General features: G+C 31.6%; 2 protein-coding genes across 5 annotated transcripts in view; one reads left to right on the top strand and one right to left on the bottom strand.

The window, feature by feature from the left end:
* The window catches only part of LOC126737949 (uncharacterized), a 541,322-nt gene that overhangs the window by 353,411 nt on the left and 159,993 nt on the right, over positions 1-27,918 (bottom strand). The window lies entirely within an intron of this gene.
* Positions 787-27,817, top strand: LOC126737959 (putative inorganic phosphate cotransporter). 3 transcript variants are annotated; one of them, XM_050443111.1, is made up of 8 exons: positions 2,361-2,481; positions 2,567-2,706; positions 2,765-3,080; positions 7,334-7,560; positions 7,618-7,767; positions 7,821-7,953; positions 17,396-17,634; positions 27,553-27,817. In XM_050443111.1, the coding sequence occupies exons 1-8, from the start codon at positions 2,427-2,429 to the stop codon at positions 27,742-27,744; spliced, it is 1,452 nt and encodes a 483-aa protein (XP_050299068.1). In that variant the 5' UTR covers positions 2,361-2,426; the 3' UTR covers positions 27,745-27,817. The 3 variants fall into 3 exon arrangements, with proteins under 3 accessions (XP_050299060.1, XP_050299068.1, XP_050299053.1); XM_050443103.1 differs by lacking the exon at positions 2,361-2,481 and adding an exon at positions 787-1,165 and having other exon boundaries at positions 7,334-7,767; XM_050443096.1 differs by having other exon boundaries at positions 7,334-7,767.

Below are 27,918 nucleotides of genomic sequence, written 5' to 3'. Positions count from 1 at the left end.
TTTTTGGAAATTACTTTTTTTCATCTTATGGGCTTATTTATCAACCGATTTAAAAAATAATCATATCAAATTATTGGGAAAAAGAAACCGCATTTGAAAAGTGGTTGTTCCCAATAATGTGGTATTTAAAAAAATTAAGTAAATGTCAAAATTAATGGTTTGGCATTTTAAATAGGCGTGTAAAAGATTTAAGTCATAAAATGCAGTGAAAACTATTTTTCCGTGATTACTTGATAAAAAATTAAAACTTTGAACCCATTAATGGCACCCTATTTAAAAAAAAAAAATAAAAAAAAAATATTTTTTCTATGAGTATAGAACAAAAATTAGCAAATATAGTATGATTGTTTTTAAAATATTATTTTCCATCGAAATACGTAATAATATACCAAGTGCCCCATTTAAAATAAGAAAGTTAGTGTCACTTTATGTTAAACCGGAAGTGGTGTCAAACAATAGAATATGTCAGTTGCTATTATAACTATTCTATCAATATACCAAATTTCTTTTGTTTATCTTGAAAAGTAAAAAAGTTATTAAGTGTTCCCTTTTTTCTGTGTCACCCGGTATAGTAACTATAATTTATAATAAATTGAAAAATACTCTTTTTAAGCCTGTCTGAATCGTTAAATGTAAGGCGATAAATAACACATCTTGGCTGTCGCAACAGGGCATGAAAACTTTTATATTAAAAACTGACCTACTTTTCTTCCCACCTTAGAGACGTCGAAAATTTAATTTGAAAAACCCGGTGTTTCCTGCCCGAACAATAAACGCGAAACTGTACGACATTGTTGTTACACTTGGTTACTCTACAGTAGAGACAAATTGTGCAATATTTTATTTTTATAACCTGGGTTTAAGTAGGATTTTTTTTGTACTTCTATAGTGAATTATTCGATACATTACTAGCAACTAATTAGTGAAAAGCATTACGTCATTGAAAAGTTCAATGGTATCATTTAGTTTGAGAAGCGCGTGAACAGACTCGCCGTGGATTTAATAGTAATTAAATTATTTATTGAATATGTTCTAATCTTTATTGATATTATTAACCATATTAACATAAACAAATAAAAATCTCGTCACAGCAACTGGCGATTATAATCATGTATAGTTTGGTTTTTGTGAAAAATGGAATATTTACCTTCTAAAGGAACATCAGGTAAGTAAATGTAGTTTATTATGAGCTTTTGTATGCTATACGATTGTGAGGTTAGTTTTGAATATAGGAACAATAAAATAATCAGTAGTTAAAAATATAGTGGTTCTAGAATTGAAAAAAGTTATAGTCATATGTTATTATGGTTAGATCTATCAGCTTTTCACAATAGTTTATTTTTTGTTTTTTATTATTCGCATTTAAGACTGAAATACTACAATTATATAAACCATTTTAAATAAAGAATATTTTACATATCATAAGGATATTTACTTAAACAATGTCAATTTGTTAATATGTGTTTACAACAACAAGGAAAACCGACATTATTAAAAATATTTACTCCAAGAACCATTCATCAATAGCGATAATAAACAGTTGTAAATGACTAATGCGATTTTAAATATCTCGTAACTGTTCTCACTAAAATGTGAAACTTCGTAAAGTGCTGTTAAAATAAAATATATATTTAAAAAAGAAAATAGGAAAACCATTTTTTTTTTGTTTCAAAACACTTTTAAACCGAAAAGAAAGAAATAATTTTAATTATTTAGGATAAATATTTTTTTGATAAGGGGGAAAATATAAAGAGTTTTTTGTAGGTGTAGAACTAGCACACCGTTTAAACCATTGATAAAAATTGTAAAAGATATTTCAGTAACAAATATTTTACTATTAAATAAAATCAATGAAGAGATAAAAAAATTACTGATTTTTTTAAATTAAATTATTATAGTCAAATCCTAATACTTCTGAAGTCACTGTTTGTATAAAATATTTTACTTTGTATAGAGTCATGTGATGCTTTAAATCACTATTTATATTTTATCAGATCTAAGTTATAGTCAAATCTAATAATAAGCTTTGCCGACATTTCAAGAAATGATCCCATCGAAACAAATACATTTTTTACCTTCCAGATAAATATTTTAAATCTGTTGATAAATATTTTTATGTATCCAAGTCGATAAAGAAAAAAAAGCAAAAAATCTGTTTTACTGGATTAGCAGCTGATAAAAAAACATTTTTAAATCACTAACTCAATATATCATTTCTGCTATAGTATATAGATTTTCTAAGTATAGTTTTGGATATATCTTTATTCAACAATATTATATATAACATGTATCTTTAAAGAGGTAATATTTTAATCAAATGTTAACTCTGATAAGGTTTTATCTGGTGATAAGTACGTCTACATACTTTTGTGATCAAAATAAAAATATAACAGATTGTATTTATTTAATTACTAGTGGTATATAATATGCCTAATAACTATAGGTTTACTCCTTGTTTACTTACTAACAAAGTTAAAAAAAGTAAGTTTTAATATATTATGTAAAATTCTCACTCATTCGGCTTACTTTTGGGTTATAAATAGATGTAGTTTTTTTCCTACTTTAGCATCATGGATCAAAGTACGATATATTCAGATGGTTTTACTGTTTTTCCTTATGGCCGCATCATACGCTATAAGAACAATCCTTTCTGTAGCTATTGTGGCTATGACAACTCCAAATACCTCAACTAATAGCAATATTCCTGTAAGTTACATTTAAGCTTCAAAATCGATCAATTTCCATTACTATGAATTTCTTTTAGACCTTTGACTGGAAAAAGACTGATGGAGTAGTCCTCTCCTCCTTCTACTGGAGCTACGCAGTTTTACAATTTTTCGCAGGACCTATTGCTCACACGTTTTCGCCTAAATTAATTCTAATTATAGCCATGTTAGTCAACGCTGGAACATGTCTACTAATTCCTATCTTTAGTGTTTATTTGGGGATAAGCGGAATTATTGCATGTAGAGTTATACAAGGTATTGCCCAAGGATTCATAATACCTTTGACACATAATATGCTGGGAAAATGGGCACCTACCGAAGAAAGATCTTGGATTAATACCTCAGTATATTCTGGTTTGTATATTTTTATTAGAAGAGGACACAAATTAGAGCTTTGAGTTTAGTCTAAAGAATAGTGCAGTAAGTAAATTTGGAATAGTTGTTTCGATATAATTTCCATTCAAATTATGGTATTGGTTACGATTTTTAATATTTTAATATAAGTATCATTTAAATAAAGCTCAGTTGCCTGTATTAGTACAATACAGATAATCAACAAAACATTTCTATTAACTATTTTATAAGTAAAAATATTTGTTCAGTTTCTTTGCAAAAAAACAGCAAGAGACAACCAATTTAAACCATGATCTTTTATGGAGGTGTGGAAGACTATATTTAGAAGAGATCAAAAGGACATACATCCAAGTTCCTTTCCACTCGAAATAATTTCTTGCTCATGTACAAATTGCTATAAAATTCATCTTGCACTCATTTCCTAAGCTTAAACATAAATAATTTATTAAACAATGCTAATCTGTAACGACCGTCGATTACTTGTAACCTACAGTGAGAGTCTGTAACTTGGAATAAATACGATAGTTTTTTAGCATTCTTTTTCTCAAAATAATCCTGGATGGATTTGGAATTAGCTTTTCTTGTAAAAATTGTAAGTATCTTGCTCCATTTAGATTTTTTTCAAACAAAATTGGATCGACAATTCCTGCCCAAACATTTATTTTCTCTGGATGTTGAATGTGGCATTGCCTCATCCAACATGGATTTTCTTATGGCCAATATCGGCAATTGTGTCGATTTACTTCTCCGTTTAGCATAAACGTTAACTCATTAGAAAAGAGAATATTTTCTGTTTTAACAGTTAACAATTATTGTATCTGCATTCTTCTGAGTTCTTGGGGAATTGTTAGTATAAAGGGATGAAATTTCTGTGCTTTCAGAACCCTTACTACAGAAAACTGACTCACTTTTAATTCGGCGAAACGTCAAAAACGTCCAAAAATTTTTTGATAAATTATAGATTCTCATAAAAGTCATATTACTTTTTACGCACTAGTGCGTAAAAACAAAAATCAGTAAGCCCTAAAAAGTATTTAAAGTAAGTACTTTACGCACGGTACTAGAAAAAAATTATTTTAATTATCTTGAAAAGGATTAATCACATAAACTTGAAATTTTGCAGCTAGGTATAATTTGAGACGCAGTTTAAAAATACGCACTAAGAAATTATGGTTGCCCTTTTAACAAATCGTCGATGACGTCATATCTTATTATTGGGACACACTGTATATCTTTGATTTCAACAAAAAAGATCGCAACTAAAGATATTAATTGACGGGTCCGAGGATTTTTTTCAGAACGAAAAAGTCTATGAACTACTAAATTTATTCCAAGTTACATACACTGTATAGATGGTGCTCAACAAACATTAACTGCCGGTTCAAAAGAAGTTAGGACTAGTCAGTAACCTCTAATTTCTTCCTCGACTCAGTTTGGCAGTTAATAAAATCAAATTTAATGAGGGCTTACCTGTGGACGCATCACAGGTAACACGATTAAATTACTTTGCTTTATTCCGCTAACTATAGTTAAGATACTTAGTTTAATGTAAATTTTGTTGTAAAACTTTATGAAAGTTTATTATCTCAGATATAAGGGATTAAACTTTATCATAGAAAGTAAATTTCTTAATGTTAGATTAAAATTTTTAGTATCTGTTCTTGTTACAGGCTCATTGTGCTAAATTTAGGCTGGTCTTCCACCTTGTTTATCAAACTGTAATCGTAAATTTAGGTTACAAATAATTGAGCATCTCATTACAACAGGGGTCTCAATTGTATTCTCTTCTTTATTTAGTTTTTCTGAAAGAAGGGTTTCTGTGTTTTCGGTTCTAATTAGTCTAAATTTTGATACTATAGAAAGTTGAAGCTTGATATACCTCTTTAAGGGCAGCTCGTATTATAATTCCTTAAAAATTTTGAAAATTATAAGCATGGAGGTAAAGAAGTGCTGATGGTTTCCGTAATTAAATATAAAATAAGCTAAAGTCAGTAATTAGCCTTTTGAATATTAGTTTGCAAAAGGCTTAATGGGCAGTTTATAAATATGTAAGCAGTTTCTTTGGAACGGCTTTAGATGGAACGAACAATGACAAGGCTTTTATTATCAATTGCAATGGCAAGTATTTCAATACTCATTCTGGAAGATTTGATTCATTTATTTAGAAAATTATATGGTTTAAAAGATATACACGTTCAAATATACAGGGTGTCCCGAAAGTAATGGGACATAGAACAACAGTAGATTCCTTATGTCAAAATAATGTGATTGAGGTCAACATGCCTTATCCTAACTTTAATAGTAACTGAAATACAGGGTGTCAAAGTATTATTTGATTTATCATTTTTTCCTCATATATAGGTCCTGAACCAAATAACACACTGACATGAAATTTAGAACATACGAGTCCTAAAAAAAAAAATAATAATAATAATAATAATAATGCATTTATTTAGCATAATGCTACAAAAAAACAATATACATTTTATAATGTAATAGCATGCATGAAGATCTAAAATATTTAATTATATCATAATATGGAATAGGTATACGAAAATTATAATAACAGTAATGTGTCATGGACTATCCAATATACACAATATCATTAAATAGTTAAATCGTTCTGCTCCACTTTCTTTGCGATATATCAACATTCGATGGTATGCTGATGTCAGCTCGAGTTGATGTTTTGAGCATTTTTTCGACACATGTTTTCAAGGTCGTCTTTATTAGCTCAGGCTAAACAGGGCACATCGGTTATTTTTCTAGAGAGATTTTGAATCGTCCCGGTATTCCACGGACAATCGCAGCCTCCGACAGAAGTACCTCGTCAAGGAGTCAAGTCACAACAAAAACTGTAGAGCACGTCGTATAATAAAAGATACTATAAAATAGAATTATTAAAAGACTATACATAAAACATAGAAAAAAACAACATTACATCTAAAACCCACAGAAAATTACCTAAGAACTAATTAATCATCCAAATGATCATAGCAAATTAGAGTCCTTTAAAACCATTCAAATAGTCACAGTTTCAGGCAAAATAAGAGATAAATTCAACAAAACGGAACTGTTTCGTTAGAGCCACCAAGCACCCCGCCTCCAGTTGCATCTACAAGTGTCCAGTCAGCCTTTAACCTCTCTTTGGATGTGTTTTCACATAAGCTAATAAGGCCGCTACCAAAAGCTCTTCCTCGGAAAACTACAGAGAAACGCAAAAGTAAAAAAATTTTTAGCTGTGAATATGATTTTCTCTAAGAGAAAAAAATAAATATTTGGAAATTGTTTCTATTGTCCCCGGTCTCACCTAATCTAAATGAACTAACTGCCTAAAAATTGTAAATTCTGTAAATATGTTAAAAAAAAATGAGGATAACCTTTTTAAAATAGGGCAATAATTTGTTAAACGGTTGTTATAGGAGCGTTATTTGTATGTTTCTTTGTTTATTATTGTTTTTAGTATATTTGTTTAGAAATAAATAAATATCATTTACTTTGATTATTATATAAGAATTAACAAAAAAGTTTTTTTTTTATTAAGTAGCTATTCTAATTTTACATAAATATCAATAATCTTAGGTAATAATTTTATTTTATTTAGGATTCCATTGATAAAAATCTAGTAAATTGAAGTCATTCACATATTATGAAAACCTAAAAGTGCAATTATTTCGAAAATTGTTGCTCCTAGTGACTTTAATAAGGTATAAATATTTTATGTGATATTAAAAAAGTAAATTATTTCGTTACTTTTCAAACCAATATACGGAGCTACAAAAAAATTAGAGGTTCTAAAAAAGTAAAAACTAACGCAACGAGCGGCCTCTGCCGAAAACACGAAAACTGTATAAGAAATTTTATTTGTCTTTTTAAAAGACTCGTATGTTTTAAATTTCATGTCAGTATGTCAATTGATTCAGGACCTATGAGAAAAAAACGATAAATCAAATAACACTTTGACACTCTGTATTTCAGTTAAAATTAAAGTTAGGATAAGACAATCACAATATTTTGACGTAAGGAATCTACTGTTGTTCTATGTCACATTACTTTCAGGACACCATGTTTAGTTTATTTCTGGCTACCCGCAAAAAGATATTCGACATATATCATTCCACATTTCCATAACAAGATCAACCAAATTTTCTATTTAACCACCTCAACAAAATTGAATATATAAACTTATCTAAACTGCTAACTTCAATGACAATGAGAAAATGTATTATAATTTTCTTACTCCTAAATTTTAGGTTGTAGTTTTGGTACAATAATATCTATGCCAATCACAGGCTACCTATCATCATCCAGTCTAGGTTGGCCTGCTTCATTTTATTTCTTCGGAATCTTAGGAATGGTCTGGATTATATTCTGGATAATTTTTGGTGCCGATAAGCCAGCAACACATAAAAGCATCAGTTTAGAAGAACAAAAGTATATTGAGGGTTCCTTGGGGCAAGAAGAAGATGACACGTTGATGGTAAGAAGAATAGGAGTTATTAGTAATATAACTATAATAGTAATAAACTCATTTAAGAATAAAAATGTTCCTTGGAAAGCAATATTCACTTCGTTACCATACTGGGCAGTTATCATGGGAGCAATAGGAGAATCATGGGGTGGTACGTTTTTGATCACGGAAATTCCGTCCTACCTTGGGAAAGTTACCGATATTGATATTGAAAAGGTTAGATTTATTTTTAAAACTTTATTTCTTATATTTTAAAAATGATGTTTTAGAATAGTTTATATTCCTCAGCACCATATGTAGTTGCAGCAGTTTTAACACTTTTCTATGGTCCTCTGGCAGACTATCTTATCCTGAAACAAATTACTTCTAGAAAAACTTCCAGAAGGTTATTTCATGGTATTGGTAAGTACTTTTAGAAAAAATATATACAAATTATCATTAAATCTTTATTACTATTGTAATATAAACGAGGTCTAATTGAGAATAGCGTACATTGTATCTTCCATATGAATAAATAAATTTTCCATTGTCTATATCGGACAGAGGTTTACCCGCGCGTAATCGAATGGCATAGAATTGCAGACCAATGGGTCAAACTAATTTAAATTTAAATGCTCTGTAATAGAGAAACTATTGAAATCCCGTAGAATCGGCTTATATAAATTAAAATTATTTTCAAATGGCGAATTCTAGTTCGGCAGCACCAGCTCAGTAGTAGTACATTAAAAATTATCGAATATATTTAACTCGATTAACAAATAATTGCTATTTCTATTGAAAATAAATAATTAATGTAATAATATAAAACTAAGTTTATTAACTAAACTTTCACGTTATGATTTAAGAACGCACTGAATTTTTATCAATTTAAAATTTATTTATTTCATAATTGAAAATTAATTTTTACTAACCATGAAATACTTTGTGGTGGGTTTCTGGACCACACAGTTGAATCTTAACTACATAAATGAAACTTTAGCGATTGAGCCTATTAAAATAGAACAGGCCTTTTCCGAGGAGATTCCTTGAGTCCCCTCTGGTTTTGTCTGGCTCTGAATCCCCTCTCCCACATTCTTAATCAAAGTCAACATGGATTTACCGTTAAAGACAACAGGAAAAACCTTATAATATTACACATCTAACGTACAAGGATGATATCAAAGTCTATGCTGGGACATCAACGACGCATGTCAACTCATTGCTGCGAATAATTGAAATATTTTCCCACGACATTAAAATCAGCTTTGGTATCGATAAATGCAAAACTCAAACAGTTATCAAAGGTAAACACAACACCAACAACTTTGAATTACAAGATGGTAGTCTCATTCGGGCTATGGAAGAAGGGGAAACTTATAAGTACTTGGGCGTACATCAGTCAGCCCATACAGAGCACAAGAAAATAAAGCAGAACCTCCAAAAGGAATATATCAATCGTCTTATGCAAATTTTAAAAACTAAACTGAATGGTAAGAACATGATTAAAGCGGTTAATACCTACGCTATCCCTGTCTTAACGTATTCTTTTGGAGTCATTAGGTGGACAAAGACTGATATAGAGGAGATTGAGAAGAAGACCAGAATAACCCTCATGACGTTTCAAGCACACCACCCTCAGTCAGCCAACGAAAGACTTACTCTTCCCAGATCCAAGGGTGGCAGAGGACTAACTGATATTTTTTTCTCTTCAAAAAACCAGTAACAGATCTTGCAAAACAAGAAATACTTCCTCACTATGAGGGAAACCTCTGCTCTTCATAGAGCAGTGGTGCAAGCGGATAACGGATACACACCCTTGAATCTCTATGCAGGTGCAGCAGAACACATTACTATAACAAGATCAGAGCACACAGCCATTAAAGTTAACACATGGAAGCAGATGGCAATACACGGAAAGCATCCTCACGAACTTAATGCCGAACATGTCGATTATGAAACGTCAAACTACTGGTTGACTCGTGGAGATCTATTTCCTGAAACTGAAGGCTTTATGATGTCTATACAAGACCAAGTGATTGCTACAAGAAATTACCTTAAGTATATTACTAAAGATTAAAAAGTAATTGACGATCGATGTAGAAAATGCCTGCGCATACCGGAGACAATTTAACGTATAACATCAGGATGCACATCTCTATCAGCTGCCAAATATCTGCACCAACATAACTGTGTGGCAAAAATTACTCATTAAGAACTGGCAAAACTTTATCATCTAATTGGCAAAACTTGCTCCTATTACCAGTACAAACCAGAAACTGTACTTGAAAATGACGACTTTCGCCTCTACTGGGACAGAACTGTTTTGACCGATAGGACGCTGACTTCAAACAGACCAGATATAATCTTAATAAACAAAGCCCAAAAGAAAACCTTTCTAATTGACATAGCAGTGCCAAATACCAATAATGTCCTAGAAACGACACACGCTAAACTTGCTAAATACGCAGATCTAGCTCACGAGATAAAACAACAATGGAGGCAAGATAATGTATATATACTCCCTCTAATTATTTCATCCACTGCAATGGTCCCTTTAACACTGTCCAAAAACCTTAACGCATTGGGTCTTTCCTGCTGGACGATTGTCACTATACAGAAATCTGTTATACTGAATACATGCAACATTGTTTGAAAGTTCCTAAATCTACCATAGCAAAATTCATCTTGCCTTCAGGCTGATGAAATTGACAACACCGCTAGGGCAGCTCATCGTATTTATCGGAGGAGTGCGAACATCTAAGACACGAAAGAACGTAACAGCAATCATGAGTCGTTACCAGCATCATGCCCAATATAACCCAGAAAATCGAACACCTGAAGAATGTTTGGATATACTGAAACAAAAATTATCGGTATATGCAGGATGGTTTAAAAGATATAAATCCAGCAATAGCAGAAAGCAGGACAACGCGCTTTTCGTACGCTCGGAGAAATCTTTTTATAGAAAACTTAAGTTTTCAACCAGTCCTTGCGAAAATAACTATCCAACCAGCGATGAAATTTCAACATTCTGGAGTAGTCAATTAACAACGACAACACCATATAATAACCAGGCAAGTTGGATAGATAAAGAGCGACAAAAGTCTCAACTTTTCGAGCAAATGCATCATCAGCCATTTACCGTTGAAGAGGTCTCCACTATAATTAAAGGCCTTCACAACTGGAAAGCCCCTGGTCCAGAGCACGTGCATAATTATTGGATCAAAAAGCTGTGGTCAACCCATCAGGCCTATAGTAATAAGAAAAATCTCTACACCGCCTATGTCGATTACAAGAAGGCCCTCGTTTCTATCTCACATGAATGGCTTATTGAAGTCCTTAGGATATATAAAATAGATGAACGCATTGTGACTACTGGAGAGCACAATGGCGATATGGAGAACAACTATGCATCTACAACTTCCTACTGGAGAGAGTATTGAGACAAACACAATACCAATCCGTAAGGGTATATTTCAGGGCGACTTTTTGAGTCCACTTTGGTTCTGTCTAGCCATGAATCCTCTATCATCTCGACTCAATTCCACCTCTTACGGCTTTGCTATTAAGAAGAATAGTAGGGAAATCGCAAGAGTCAATCATTTGCTCTATATGGACGATCTAAAGCTAATGGGTGCCACTAGTAATCAACTGGATCAGATGCTGAACATCGTAGAGGAATTCTCTGCTGATATCGGAATGAGGTTTGGGCTGGATAAGTGTCGTATTAACAACATTGTACAAGGAAAGATGCAGCCGGGATCCTTCGAGATGCAGGATGGCCAAACTATAGATGCCATGGAAGAGGGTGATACATACAAATACCTGGGAATGGTGCAGGCAGTGCGAATAGACCACCGAACAATGAAAGATAAACTCACTGCTGAGTTTACAACAAGAGTAAAGCACATAGTGAAAACGAGCCTCAACAGTAAGAATCTATTTAAGGCGTTGAATACGTATGCCTGTACAGCACTAACACATTTAAACACCTTTGGAATTGTGGGATGGAGCAAGACGGACATCCAGAACCTGCAACGGAAGGCACGAACATTATTCACTAAGGCTCAAAAACACCACCCTCGAAGTGCCACAGAAAGAACTACGCTACCAAGACATCAGGGAGGTAGAGGATTGGCAGACATTGGCAAACAGTTAGACCGACAAATTTCAGTTCTGAGGAATTTCTTTCATGAAAAGGCTAGATCGTCCGCTTTGCACCGTGCTATATGCGAGGTCGATGACTCTACACCTCTGAAACTGAAGAATCGCGAAATCGAAAGTCACCACGTCACTTTTGAAGAAAAACATCGATCATGGGCACAAAAACCACTGCACGGGAGATACGTCAACGAGGTTAGCCAGGGACATATCGACACCAACGCGTCGAACTACTGGTTAACTTTAGGACAACTGTTTCCCGAAACGGAAGGTTTCCTCTTGGCCATACAAGACCAAGTTATTCCAACTAGAAACTACTTGAAGTGCATTATTTCGGATCCTTCAGTACAGAGTGACAAATGTCGATATGGATGCCAAGTGACAGAATCCATCCAACACATAACGGGAGGATGTCAAACGTTTGCCCAAACTGAGTATAAGACACGTCATGACTGCGTAGGAAAAATACTGCACCAAGAACTTGCAGTTAAACTGAACCTCTTGAGGGCGGACAAAGTTCCATATTACAATTATACTCCAGAGCCAGTTCTTGAAAATGGCCAGTATAAATTGTACTGGGACCGAACTGTTCTCACCGACCAAAGAACTGTCAACAATAGATCAGATCTTATCCTGGTGGATAAGCGACTAAGGAGAACCACGCTGATTGACGTTGCTATACCTAATAACAATAACCTCCAAGGAAAATACAACGAAAAGATCATCAAATTTTGAGATCTTGAAGGGCAAATCAGACGGCAATGGGAGATGGAGCATGTTCAAACAATTCCGATAATAATCTCGTCAACTGGACTTATACCAAAAACCCTTGTAGAGAACCTTAAAGAACTGGGACTAAGTGAGCACCATTACAAAAACATGCAAAAAGCGGTGCTACTGGGGACAGCACGGGTCGTCAGAAAGTTCATGGGTACAGAAGACCGAACACCATCCAGGGCCCGACAACCTGGAAAGGGTCCCCTCAGAGCTTAATCCTTTTGATATCTTAGATATCTGGGCTAAGTGAATGTTCCCCGTAAAACGGGAGTGTGATTGCCGCAAGGCAAAAATCTATAATAATAATAATAATAATAAAAATAATAATAATAATAATAAAATGTCTTTATTCACCAAATGATACAATAATGCATATTTGCTTAAAAAGGCGAAGATTAGCTACAAGCTACTCTTAACCTTCATTAAAAAAACTAAAAAATAAATAAATTAATTAATTAAGTAAATAATAATTGCAACTATAATAATTATACATTACAGTCCACTATAAGTAACACCAACCAACCTACATACTAGTGGTCCCCTAATAAACCATAAACAAGATACCTCATCCCATTGATTCTTCCAAAAATAAATTTCTAAAATTCATTAAACATAGGTTTTTGAATATTATAAAAAACAAAAATAGTGTACGTAAAAAAACGGGTAAAGAGAACAGTTGAATGGTGTGGCATAGTGAGAGTATTATGTCTAATATTTCGACTATGTACTCGATTTCTAGGTAAAAGTTTTTCATACAAATATTTGGGGCTTCGGGTATTATATAAACGGTATAGAAATGTAAGACAATAAAGACTTAAATAAATACAATATACTTGGCAGTGGGATGAAAAAATCTTGTTTTTCTTTATCTCGTTGTTCTCCCTTAATCTTTTTGCTTTTAATTTTTTTTTCATTTTCTTCTTTTTATTCTTCAGATTTTTTATCTTAGTGAACTTAATTCGAGAAATACTAAGATATGACTATGGAACTTACATAAGTCAAAGTTCATTAGTAGTCATTAGTTTTTACCTACAATTAAACACTATATCATAAAATTTAGCATTGTAAAGCAAGTGGCACCTTTCGTCCTTTTTATTTTTATTTTTTTTATGATAAAAATTTCAAATCTTTTAATCATCGCAAAACTGGTAAAATCTTCTTTTTTCTTTCTTTAAACTTTCTCATAAATCACTAAAATACCCATATCCCATTTTTCTTCTCTTTTTGCTTTTCGTCCTCCTTTTTCGTTTTTGGTTTCCTTCTACTTCTCTTCTTCTTCGTTTTTTTTTCATAATTTAAAGAACTTATCTCGAGATAAAAAGTTATGGTATGTAATGTAACTTCAATTTTTATGTTAGTAGCAATTTACATGAATCAACAACTATAGGAATTTTCAAATAATTTAATATTATATCATGAAATTCAAAAATGACTTTCTGCTCAACACAAACTAAAGTACTTAACAAGAAGTCCCGTAAGGTAAAAAGTAAAATTTAAATCATTTTTCTTTCTATTTCCGTTCCTTTTTCGTTTCACTTTTATCCTCGTGCTGTTTTTTTCTTTTGTATTTTTCTCTCCTTTCTTGTCTTTTTATTCTTTTTCATTTAATCATTATAAACTTATTTTGAAATGAAAAGATATAAGATTTTTCCTTTTTTATTTAATTAGGTTTCAAATAATTTCAATCGAGTTAAACTCGAATCAATTCCGCTGTTCTAACATTATTTTAACGCAAAGGTATTTCTTCGTTTTTTTAATTTTTTTGCATTTCTCTTTTTTTGTTCTTTTTTCGTCTTTTTCTCTCTGATTTTATGTCGACATGATAATGTTCTACATAACTTTCTCATTTTTGTAACCATTCTCATTTAAACCTTATCAACAATAGCCGAATTTTCCTGTTTATCTAAGGGCATATGAGAATCAAAAATCACTTATACAGGGTCCTGCAACAGTGCGTCGGTCTTCCATAAAGCTTAAAAAAATAGGGTTAAAAATTTCTAACCTCTTAAAAAAATGTTGGGACCTGATAGCGCATATCTAGAAAACATTTTGAAGTATACAGGGTGCTTCAAAAAAGTAGGGCGATATAAGCAGCATTTTTTTTAAATAGAATGCCATTCTTTTTATTTTATTTTTAAGACCGCCTTAGGCTACCTAGTATATGCGCTAAATATGGCTGCTTTGTCATGCGCAGTTTGACTGCAATATTTTTTTTAATAAAAAAAATCTAAAAATCATTACATCATTTAATTTCATCTTGATACTAGAAATGTTAATTCAATGTCAATATCGGACTTAATTGGGATTCTAGAAGAATGGAGAATTACTTTGACTTAAATTGCTTCCTTCTGTCATATACAGGGTATTCGTAGTTAGCAACCATATTTTACGAATTTCAAAGCTCCATTTCTCGCTTTTTTTAAATGGAACACCCTGTATATTTTTTATCCATTTAATGAAGATTTAATACGTGAACATTTTTTATTATGTAAAATATATTAGCTATCTTGAGTCGTTTTTAAAATATTCACGATAATAATTAAACAAGCATATTAAAAATATTTATCATTTTATTATTATTACATTAAGTGTTCAATATGTCCTCCGTTTTGTTTAAAACATAAATTAATACGTTCCTGAAAACTTTTTTCTACTTCATGTAGCATTTGTGGAGTTACTTGAGCAAACGCATCCCGTATTCTCTGCTCCATATCTACTGCCGTTGTTAGGTCAGGTGATCTGGCTGGCCAATTAATAGGTCCATTCCTTCCAATCCATTTTTGTTCAAAGGTTACATTTAAATATTCAGTGACATTTCGAGAAAAATGTGGAGGAGCTCCGTCCTGTTGAAACCACATTCGGTTTCTAGTAATTAACGGAACATTTGCAAGTAATCTAGGCAGTTCATTTTGTAAAAATTGAAGGTACATTTCTCCATTGAGATGACCATTAAAAAAATAGGGACCGATAATGGTGCTTCCAATAATTCCACCCCACACATTTGATGACGACCTATGCTGGTAGTCGATCTGCCGCATAAAATAGGGGTTTTTGGATGAATAATAATGAAAGTTATGTCTATTTACTGATGCGTTTTGATGAAATGTTGCTTCATCCGTAAATAGGACATTATTAAAAAACGTGGGGTCGTTTTGTAATTTATTTCTGCTCCAAGTACAAAATTCAAGTCGGTTTTGTATATCCCTATCAAAAAGTGCTTGATGTTCATGGATGTGGTATGGATGCAAATGATTTCTTTTTAAAATTTGTTGCACTGATCTTTCACTTATTCCAACTGCTGCTCCGATATTTGACTGACTTAGGTGAGGATCTTCGGTTACCGTTAATAACACATCTAACTCTTGCTCCTGATAAGTAACAGGCCTTATTCTATCTTGCTTGGGGTAACAAACACTCTCTGTCTCCACAAATCTTGGTAGTAACCTTCCAAAAGATTTTTCTTCTGGACATCTTTCATCAGGATAGCGCGCCCCATACATTCGAGAGACTAAGAGGCAATTCTTTTCAGATTCCCCCAACACAAATATCATGTCAACAAGTTCGTCTTTGCTAAAATGCATTTTATATTAAGTATGCAATTTTCGTTCAGATTAGATTTCTGAAACAAAACTCCAATTTTCATATTTGGAGTTTTGAGTTTTTTGGAGTTTGGAGAATGCATATTTCCTGGTTCTTATTTAAACATTTTATTATCTACGGATAATTATCGTGAATATTTTAAAAACGACTAAAGATAGCTAATATGTTTACATAATAAAAAATGTTCATGTATTAAATCTTCATTAAATGGATAAAAAATATACAGGGTGTTCCATTTAAAAAAAGCGAGAAATGGAGCTTTGAAATTCGTAAAATATGATTGCTAACTACGAATACCCTGTATATGACAGAAGGAAACAATTTAAGTCAAAGTAATTCTTCATTCTTCTAGAATCCCAATTAAGACCAATATTGACATTGAATTAACATTTCTAGTATCAAGATGAAATGAAATGATTTTTAGATTTTTTTTTATAAAAAAAATTATTGCAGTCAAACTGCGCATGACAAAGCAGCCATATTCAGCGCAGTAGCCTAAGGCGGTCTTAAAAATAAAATAAAAAGAATGTCATTCTATTTTAAAAAAATGCTGCTTATATCGCTCTACTTTTTTGAAGCACCCTGTATACTTCAAAATATTTTCCAGATATGCGCTATCAGGTCCCAAAATTTTTTTTAAAGGTTAGAAAATTTTAACCTAATTTTTTTAGGCTTTATGGAAGACCGACGCACTGTTGCAGGACCCTGTAGAAATAAATAGTTACTTTTTACTTAAAATAAACTAAAATATTAGGCCATGATCTTCGTACAATTGAAAGTAAAATGTCAAAAATGTTACCTTTTCTTTTTGACTGTTTTCCTAAATTTTCTGTTTTTTTTTGCATCTTCTTCATAAACTCATCTCGAGATTTAAGTTGTTAGTTTTTGTACCATTCGTTACTTGTACTATTCATTTAAGTAGCAATTTACATGAGTTTAACTTCATTACCGGGTTTTACCGATTATCTAACACCTTATGATAGAAATCAGCGATCGAATTCGAACGTTACTTTTTATCCGAAATAAAGCAAAATTTAAATGTTACCTTTTCTTTTTTTCTTCTTTTTGTGTCCTCTTCTTTCTCTGCTTCTTCTTCATTTTTTTCTTTCTCGTTCCTTTTCCCATCTATCTTCCTTTTCTTTTTTAGTTTGTTTTCTATATTCTTTTTTCTTACAAAATTACGTAAAAAAAAACCATGCACCTGTTTATGTCAAGCAAACGAAACCTTTAAAAATCGTAATCCTATAATTCACTCGTCCAAAATCGTAAAAGAAACCAAACAAATTTATCTTGTATTCCATAACGTGAAACTCAGTCAATATTTCAGGAGCTTTCCTGCCCGCTGCAGCCCTAATATGGCTGGCCTATGAGGAGAACCCAGTGGGAATCGCAATTTTGCTTATTGTGGCTATAAGTTTGAACGGGGCCATGTTCTGCGGACATAACGTAAACCATATTGATATATCACCCCGATTTTCCGGCGTCCTCTTTGGGATTTCTAACGGAATCGGACAGAGCCTGGCGATATTGGCGCCCATCTTAGTTGAATACGTTGTCTATGACAAGGTAAGGGTTTTTGCGTTGTTTAAGGCTTGGTGAACTGTATTTAAGGTATTGCAACAATACGCTATTATAGTTCATAGAAATAGGAAATATAATACCTTTATTATAAAAAGTAAAGTAAACATATACTGAAATGTTATAATTCTGTAACCTGTTTCAAAAACTTTTGAATATTGTTTACTGGATAGATTCATTATGCATTTGATGGAGAATAACATCCATGCGACTGGGGATATGTTGGGATTTTTTATGATCTCAGTAGTGTTTTTGACTGTCCATTATGTGCTTCTGTATAAATTATAATTTATTATTATATTTTTGTCAAAAGCTCTATGACAGGTTTGAAGTCCCATTCTATTGCGTTTCTTCATATAATGAGGAATTATCTAAAATCTTTTTAACACTCTATCTACTTCAGGTAGTTTGTTCACATGGAGGTCTTAAGAAAAGTACTCTAAAAAATTGTTGAATATTATTACAAGCTTAGAACATTGAAAGGCGAGAATTAGCATTGCCGTGGAACTATGGGCAGTTTGTTTGCTTGCAACATCTACGATGCAATGATGTCAGATACTTATGTAGAAATGGCAAAAAAAATACACTTTATAATAACATACACATTTTTTTGACAGACGCAAAACAATACTATTCCTCTTTAATAAAATATCTTGGGCTGAGTACTACATCAAGGTAACTCAATTTTTAAAAGAAACAAGTTATCCACTAGCAACTCATCTACCATGTCTGCTCTATTTAATGCAATAATTAGATAATTTCTAAAATAGTCCGTTTCTGCGCAGGCGTAATTGCGGAAAATAGGTATTTCTTAAATATGCGTGATATTTTATACTAAAACTAGGTATTTTTAGTTACCCGGTTATAGCAGCAAAATAAATACGGCATTTTTACTTATCCAGTTGTTGTTTCAGTCTTTGGTAAACAGTGGGCAACACGTGTATAGTGCACGTGAAATTTGTTATTGTTTTGCCAAAAATATGAGTTTCAGAAGCGATAGAATAGTTCCAGCAGCTCTTGAATGACTATTCTCCCAGTTCAGCATCAAGTGGCGTAGGTATTTTATAAGGGTTGGGTGGACTTTTTACATATATCTTCAATACCTTGATTAACCAGGGATAAGGGACAGAGTCGTAGGCCTTTTCATAATGCTTGGTTTTCCTCTTCACTTCGCTCAAAATAATCAAGTATTGCATCGCTTGGATCCCTTTTGGCATCCTTTTTGCTCTTCAGTTATTACCTTCTTCTTCTACAAGCGCATTGAGGAGTCTTGTAATAGGGGACGTGATGATTTTGTAAACCGCTTGCAAGCATGTAATCAGTCGGTACTAGGAGTTCTTTGCTTGGTTTCTCCTTGTGTAATAAGTAACTTTTCCCTTTAGAGATAAATGTTTGTGTCTTACTTGGGTATTTATCGCCAGCTATGGTGACATTTAATTCTTCCATAGTTATTGCTTCTGCGTTTTCCTCCTCTTCTTATTATATCCAGTTGGATCCAAGGTGATATGATGTATTTTGGTTTATTATTAATATTATGTTGCAATTTAATTTCGTGTGAAAACTGATGACTTTATATACAGGAACGTTGTATAACAATTATTTCGGGTACTTTCCCCATGTATCATGTATCTATGTGAATAAGAGAAAGTAGAAAATTACTACAAATAAGTGAATTTTATTTGTATAATTTAGGATATCGCCTATAAGTTGACGATAATTATTGACAATCGCCAAAAGACAACATGTTGTATCATTCATTTTAAATCAATTATATTTTTCCCTATATACTCTCAACTTTTTAATAAAATTAGATATACTTTGGATGCATCAAAAAAAAAATCGAATTTTTAGAGTATATAAATTAAAAAAAATATATTAAGTTAAAACTAAAACTAACATTAAATTACTAAAACTATCCAGAATATAATTTATTATTTAACCACCAAAGTATTTAAAACTTTACAATACAACACCGCTTCAGCCAAGTACTTCACAAGTATAAGGACCGTCCTAATTTTAATTAAAATTCCAATTACGTTGGTGACTTCCGCCATATTTATAGAGAACAAATGGGTTAAGCTATGCAAGCTGCTTAATAAAACCTCGGTTACTGGATTATTTATTGCGTTACTCGTCTTGTTGCTGGGAAAGTTAGTGAGGTATGCGCTGGAATAGTGAGATAATGGAAAAGGAAACGTTAACTAGGAGAGCAAATAAAAAGTAAATGCATTGAATTTAGCATATTATTGGACGAAAATCCTTTGCTAATTGATAAAAATATTTTTTTAATACAGTGGGTAATCAAATACGCATATGGATCGCCTTCTGGATATAAGAGGTATATAGGAATATATACAAACTTTAAAGGAAATTAAATACCAAGTATAAGTTTCACAGATTTATCAAAAAAAATCAATCTTTTAAATTTAAACTTATAAAGCAATTTTTTTTATAGTTTAAAGATTAATTTATTTCGATTATATTTATATGTGTTAAATATTAAAATACAAAAGCATCCACGTGTGTGGAACAACAAAACAGAGTCAGCAATTCTAAGAGGTGAAAACATTACTGCGTCCGATTGTTCTACCATGGAAAACACACATGATACAGCTCTACTGTTGTGTATAAATATGACCAACCTTCGAATTTTAAGTAAGTTCTGTAAAATTAGCTTTCATTAAAAGTACTATCTTTTTTTAATAAATAAAGCGCTTTTAATTAAAATAGGATTTAAAGAGATAACGTATAGGATGATGCATCGAAAACTTTCCACCCCGAATTTGTTCGAGATTTCGCAAAAAATCAAACACACCCGCCGGTTTTTGATTTTAAGGGGACAAAATAATTTTGCATTGATAAACCTTTACTATCCACCCTTACGCGAAGGTGACAGCTTCCCGTAAAATTTTAAATAGGAAAAGGGATCGAGTGATACCTCATTTTAAAGGTCATTTAAGCCTCATTATAATACCTAAGTTTCAACTTGGTAATATCATTTGCTTTAATATGACAGCAAGTTAAAATCTTAAATATAAAAAGTTACTTTCACATTTTTCCGATTAAAATGCTTATTATTTAATTCTGTTTTCGGTACTCATGTTATTTAGTGAAGTAAAGCCTGATTTTTTTATAAACAAGCACGAAAAGGATAAAATTCGGGGTGGAAAGTTTTTGGTGCGCTACCCTGTATGTAAATGTATACAAATTCCCTTGAATAAAACACCTTGTATATTATATCATATATATGATCACCTCAGAAATCCATGAATTTTAGTGCATCACAATAGTATGTATGTTTGATTTCTTTAAAGATATTGGCAGATCGGGGACAAAAGTCGGAATTTTAAAAGATTATGTTGCTATAAAATCTTTGGATTTTTAGCTTTTTCTTTTGGAGGATTGAATTTTACTTTATACCGTTTCAAATTGATGTATAGCAAGGTAAAACTTAAAAAGCCGGATTTTTTTATTGTAAATTTATCTATTTCAAAGCAAAGTATCCGAAAATATAGTTTTATTATAATTTTATTAACTTTTAAAGGCTTTTCAAAAAATGTATTAAATTTGATCTGATATTTTGTGAATATTTCTAATACTTGGAAAAATTTAGGCGGAAACAAAACTCAGTTCAGTTTGTCCCAAGGAGGCGAAAAACCCATACATTTATTTTTCACATTTATTATCCAGCTCACATCTACTACTCTTCATCGAACCTACAGACCATATATACCGGGTGACACAGAAAAACGGGAATACTAAATAACTTTTTTACTTTTCGATAGAATAGTGGTAAGAGCATTTTTTTGACATTTTCTATTGTTTTCCACCACTTCCGGTTTAACAGGAAGTGACACTAACATTCTTATTTTAAATGGGACACTTGGTATATTATTACGTATTTCGAAAGAAAATAATATTTTAAAAATAATGATACTAGGGGAAACCGGGGACAATTGAAACGGGGGACGGTTGAAACAGTCGCCATTTTTTTTAGACGCGAAGGTAAAAACTCCTGTCCGCAGCCTCACAACGTTTGACTAATTCCACATTTCTGCTCGACAGTGTGAAACTAGCAGTTGAGCAAAGTGGGTGTGTTTGCGCTCGGCTCTCTTATTTTATGTCAACAAAGTAATTTTTACGTTTCATCTAAAAAGTGTGGAAACAAGAAATTTAAGTGTAAGTACACCACTTTTTTATTTCTAATCAATTTTTTTATGTGTTTGCTTAGGTTTAGCAGCCTAAACTTGTTAGTTTTAATTAAAGAGTTTAGAGAAAAATAATATTTTGCCAAAAAAAACCTGAAGGGGACAATTGAAACAAGATGTAAATAATTTTACGGGAACGGTTGAAACATAATTTATAGAAGGCTTTTGGTATTATTTTTGCGTAAACTTATTAACTGATTGTATCAAACTCTCTGAAGGCTATTATTTTGTAATAGAATGCCTCGTGAAAGGGTCAGGAAAACAAACACAGGTACCAAATCCAACTTGGTTTACGAAAATGCGTATAGGGAGGTTATTGAAAATGGAGCATCTGCGGCAGATTTGTTTGAACTGAATCATGTTACATTAGGCAGATTTATTAAGAAAAAGAAAGAATCTATTGAACAAGGGTCCACTGAAACTATAATAATAAGATATAGCTGCGTACGACGAGTATTTACCGTTAAGCAAGAAAAATCCATTGTTAATTACATAATAAAGGCATCTCAAATATTTTACGGTCTATCGCCAAAAGAAATACATAAACTGGCCTACCAAATAGCCGTAAAATATTCATTGAATATGCCGAATACATGAACTTAAAACTCATTGGCAGGAGAAGATTGGTTTTTCGGGTTTATGAAACATAATCCTGAACTATCAATCCGTTGTCCCCAGGCTACAAGCCTATCAAGAGCGACCAGTCTTAACCCAACAAATATACAAATTTTCTTTGACAATCTGGCCACGGTAATAGACAGATATAAATTCCAAGCGAAGGACATTTATAATATAGACGAAACCGGTGTTACGACGGTACAAAAACCTGCTAAAATCGTAGCAGAAAAGGGACGCAAACAGGTAGGGACACTTACATCAGGAGAACGTGGCACTTTGGTTACAGTGGCAATAGCGGTAAATGCAATTGGAAATAGCATCCCACCAATCTTTATTTTTCCAAGATTAAGTTATCAGGATCATTTCGTTCGTAACGGTCCACCTGGGTGCATTGGAGCAGGAAATGCTAGTGGATGGATACAAGAAGATGAATTCTTGCTATACCTAAGACACTTTCAAAAACATACCAACAGTTCAATTGAAAATAAAGTTTTGCTTTTAATAGATAACGATCAATCTCATGTAAGCATACCATGCTTGGACTTTTGCAAAGAAAACGGCATTGTTGTCCTCTCATTTCCCCCACACTGTTCACATAAACTACAACCTTTGGATCGATCGATTTATGGTCCATTTAAAAAAGCTGTAAATTCAACTTGCGACTCTTGGATGAGAAACAACCCAGGGAAAACGAGGACAATTTATGACATCCCCAGCATCGTTAAACAGAGTCTCTCTATGGTTTTAACACTATCTAATATTGTTGCTGGATTCTAGTGCACTGGTATATGGCCGTTTAATCGAGATATTTTTACGGCTTTAGATTTTGCTCCATCATATGTAACTGACAGACCTGCTCCCGAAAATTTGCAGTTAAATATCCCCCAAGAAGTCCAGGCAGTAGGTTTAAGAGATAATAATGATTTAAGCAGCACTGATTATTTTCCAAAATTAGTAAATTCTAACTCTCCAAGAGCGTCAACGAGCGGAACTGTTTCGTTAGAGCCATCAAGCACCCCGCCTCCAGTTGCATCTACAAGTGTCCAGTCAGCCTCTAACCTCTTTTTGGATGTGTTTTCACCTGAGCTAATAAGGCCGTTATTAAAAGCTTTTCCTCGGAAAACTACAGGGAAATGCAAAAGTAGAAAATCCACCATTTATACGGACACATCAGAAAAAGATGCTATTAAACAAGAATATGAAGCAAAAGAAAAAGGAAGTGAAAAAAAAATTGGTGATCCAAAAAATACATCAAAAACACCAGTGTCCAAAAAAATTCGTCAACAGAATAGTCAGGATGATAGCAGCAGTGACAATGAAGACTGTTTTTGTCTAGTATGTTTGGAATCGTATAGAAATAGCCGTTCAGGGGAAAAATGAGTGCAATGCTTTGATTGCCACCAATGGTCACATGTAGAATGCACTCGTCAAGAAGATTTGTATATCTGTCATAACTGTATGTCAGAATAAATATTCGACTTTGCTAATTTATCTTTATTTCAGCATTGGGATAATTATTATGTTGTTTAAAACTTTTGAGTAAAAAATTTGGTTTTATTTAAGTGTAAAAATTATATGTATCAATGTTTTTTTCTTCGTATTTCTACATTGAATGTTATTTCAGTATTAAAATAAATATTTAGTTTATTCTTAATGGTGTTTTAACTGTCCCTGGTATGTGTTTAAACTGTCCCCGTCTCCGGGACAATTGAAACAATATACAAGGCTATATGTTTCCTTTAATATCTTATAGGCATTATATAATAAGTAAAATAACCTGATTTAAAATATACAAGGAATTAATAAATGTTCTTGTAAACAATTTTTTAGCTGAAAATATGATTTTCTCTAAGAGAAAAAAATTAATATTTGGAAAATGTTTCAATTGTCCCGGTCTCCCCTATATTTTCTACTTTTTGTTTTATACTCATAAAAAAAATAATTTTTGTTTATTTTAAAATAGGGTGCCATGAATGCGTTAAAAGTTTTAATTTTTAATTAAGTAATCACGGAAAAATAGTTTTCCTTTTATCTTATAACTTAAAGCTTTTACACACCTATTTAAATTGTCCAAACTATTAATTTTGGAATTTACGTATATTTTTTAAATGTAGAGTGTACTATGAGTATAAAATAAAAAGTGAAAAAAACTTAGTATTATTGTTTTTAGAATATCATTTTTTATCGAAATACGTAAAAATATACCAAGTGTCCCATTAAAATAAGAAAGTTATTGCCACTTCCTATTAATCCGGAAGTGACAAAAAATAATAGAATCTGCCAAAAGGTGATTTTATAACTATTCTATCGCTGTACCAAATTTCAATTGTTTATCTTGAAAAGTAAAAAAGTTATTAACTGTTCCCTTTTATCTGTGTCACCCAGTATATTTAAGTGAAATACTAAGATCTTACTTACCAATTATCCTTGAATTATATTATCTGCACAGTATACATAATGTTTATGCTTAAGTTTCTAAATGATTATTCGTAATGAGTTACTTATTTTGAAGTGTGTCACTTTTATAGTAAAAATCAATTTAATATTGAATAGAAGAAGAAAATAGACTTCATTCATTCTGCTTGTTTCTTCTTTCCTATATCTGAAAAAATGTTTTTGAAGAAATTTAAAAAACCTATTACTTTATAAAAATACATAATTTGTACCAACGTTTCGGTAGTTATATCTACTACCGTTCTCAAGGTAAATAAAATAAAATTAAATTAAATTAAATTATAAGTAAATGCAACACCATCTTTTTTAATCTCTTATTTGTCTCTCTTTTTACTCTGGGTCTTAATAAAGAAAATTGTTTCACTTTGACAAACTGTTCAAACAATCGCCAAATTATAAAAAAAGTGTTTTAAATTATTGTATTTAAATTTAACTATAACGAAAGGTACCGTTAAGTTCATACTTTTTCTAAATGCGTGAATAAGTTTTTTTTCTTATTTTTTTTCAATATTTGAGTGTGTAAGATAGTATCTTCTAAATTGATTTCTACTTTAAAAGTTACGTAATACCTAAAAAAATAGGAAGCTCATTATGAATTCGGTACAATGCAGATTTCACTTAAAATTATTCATGGCTAAATTAGTTAAAATGAGTATTAATAATCTCTTGAAAACATGCAAAAATATCATTCCATTTCTAATGCTTTTTATTAAGCTATATATCTACAATATAAGCTATTCCAAAAGATTGGGTGGCACAGTTCTTACAATTTTCAAAATCTATAATAAATATCTTCAATTTACTATGAAAACTTTATTGGACAATAAAATTTTAGTGTGTCAAGCAAAATTGGTAGGAAGAATGAATTAAGTAGCAACAATTTATATACAGTTTTAAATATTTTATGGATTAAAATAAAAAATTGTTTAAAAACGGAAAACTTGTTTTTAAACTGAAACAGTCTCTTGCGTTAGAATTTGTGGCATTCCATGTGGCCAATGTGAAAATATATTTTATATTGGTTAAAAGCAACATGACTGTAATAAAAGAAAAATCAGATCAAACATAATTCTAGTACTTGATACGGCAAAATAAAAATTCTAAAGTGGAACATCAACTTAACAAACATTTATTATTTCAATAAAAAGCTCAAATAGGTCTCAACTATCAAAGCAATTTCATACTTCCAAAAGAGTTTCCGGTGAATTATATTCGTCACGTTCAACAATTTTCTCATACAGCTCTTCTAAATTTGTTATTCTGCTAAATTCGTGTTTGCAGATAGTCTGCTTAAGGCTTCGCCTGGTCGAAAAACCAGCCCGAACATTCGATTTTTGAGTATGGAATTGAAAATTTTCCTAAGACCAATATTAAAAGAAGATTAATCTGATAATACAATATTTTGTAAAAAAAAATATTTTTATTTTTATTTCCTTTTTCCATCATGATTTCACAACATCAATTTTTTTCTATTTGTGCTATTTTTTGCCATTTAGACCCATATTGGTTCTAAATATTGGTAACAGTTTTATGGTCGACGTTCATAAGTTGCATCCATAAATGCTCCTAGAGCCTTTCTCAAATGTCTAAAATTTCAATATCCCATTTAAAATTGGGTTTTCTCAAAAAAACGGTCTATCCTCAAATATAATTAAAAACAAATCCCTATATAGTAGTATAGAAGTCTAAGAAGACAAAAATTAAAATTTAGTAAGGAAGACAGAAAAAAATAGTGAATATAGTCTAAAAGTATTTGAAATAAGTATTTTGTATTTTTTTTATTGCGTTTAATTTTTATTAGTTAATTTGCTTTTATATAAAATAACAGTTATTTATAAGAGATGGATTGTAAATTTTCCACTGAAGTATTGTATTGTTGCATCTGAAAATGTATGCACACGTAACAATTGTCCGACGAAATAAGTAATTTACTGATATACTATATACTCTCTACAATATGATTGTTCAAATATTACCAGTGAGTTGGGTGAATTATTGTTATTGGTGTGCTCGTATTTATTTAGCTACTGTGGCTCTCCTATGCGTTTTGTAACAAAAACATCATGTTACCGGCAATATAACTCGACGGTAATTAGTAAGTGCTTATTGCGTTTTAATTTAAATCCAAATATTCTGTGATAATCCGATGAAGAGTAGTAAGAAAAAAATTAAAAAACTATTTGAAATTTCTGTGTTGAACACGCAAAAGCCATTTCAATTTCTACGACTAAATGACCAAATTTATTAGTAATTTGCCATCCTATATAGGTTGTCTTCCTAATCTGAAATGTTCATGAAGTGTTACTTGTAACTTCTTCAACGTTTTAATCCCTTATAACTAATTTTTATACTTTTCTTTCTGTACTTACTTACATGTTATATGAAAAAAAGAAGTTAACAAATTTTTTAATCTCACGTTACAGGCGACTTAATACACTAAGCACCAAAATTTGTCAGATTTTTAATTACTGCCTCGCTTAAATGATCGCTTACATCTAAAGTCATTTTTACGAAGCGTAAAAATAATTAATACCTGTCATACAAGTGATAAATAAGGAAAATAGAGCCTTAAGTAATTTTTCTTGTTGTTTTCTCGTCTAATAAAAAAACTTCTTTTATTTTCTAGACTGATAAATCCTTATGGAGGACAATGTTTATCATCGCTGCGATGATTTACGCTGCTACAGCTCTATTTTTTATAATCTACTTATCTGCCGAAAGACAATGGTGGGATTCCGCATCCAACGTTAAAATGAGGGACTTAGAAGCAAGAGATTTAGAAAAATCTCATCATTTGGTAACGAGTGAAGAGTTATAATAAATGATTGCTTATATGCGTTTTTATATTTTTAATTTATATCATAGAATTAAATTATTATAGTAAATAAAAACCTTTTTTTTATTTAAATATAAACAATATTCAGGTATATTCAGACTACACGTCAAATTAATGATTATCTAAAATATTGCAGCATATAGGTTTAAATGCAAC

The sequence above is a fragment of the Anthonomus grandis genome, chromosome 1 (genome assembly GCF_022605725.1).
Source record: "Anthonomus grandis grandis chromosome 1, icAntGran1.3, whole genome shotgun sequence".
Classification (NCBI taxonomy): Eukaryota; Metazoa; Arthropoda; class Insecta; order Coleoptera; family Curculionidae; genus Anthonomus; species Anthonomus grandis.
The sequence above is the reverse complement of the archived record's forward strand: the minus strand, read 5'-3'. Positions and strand labels throughout refer to the sequence as shown.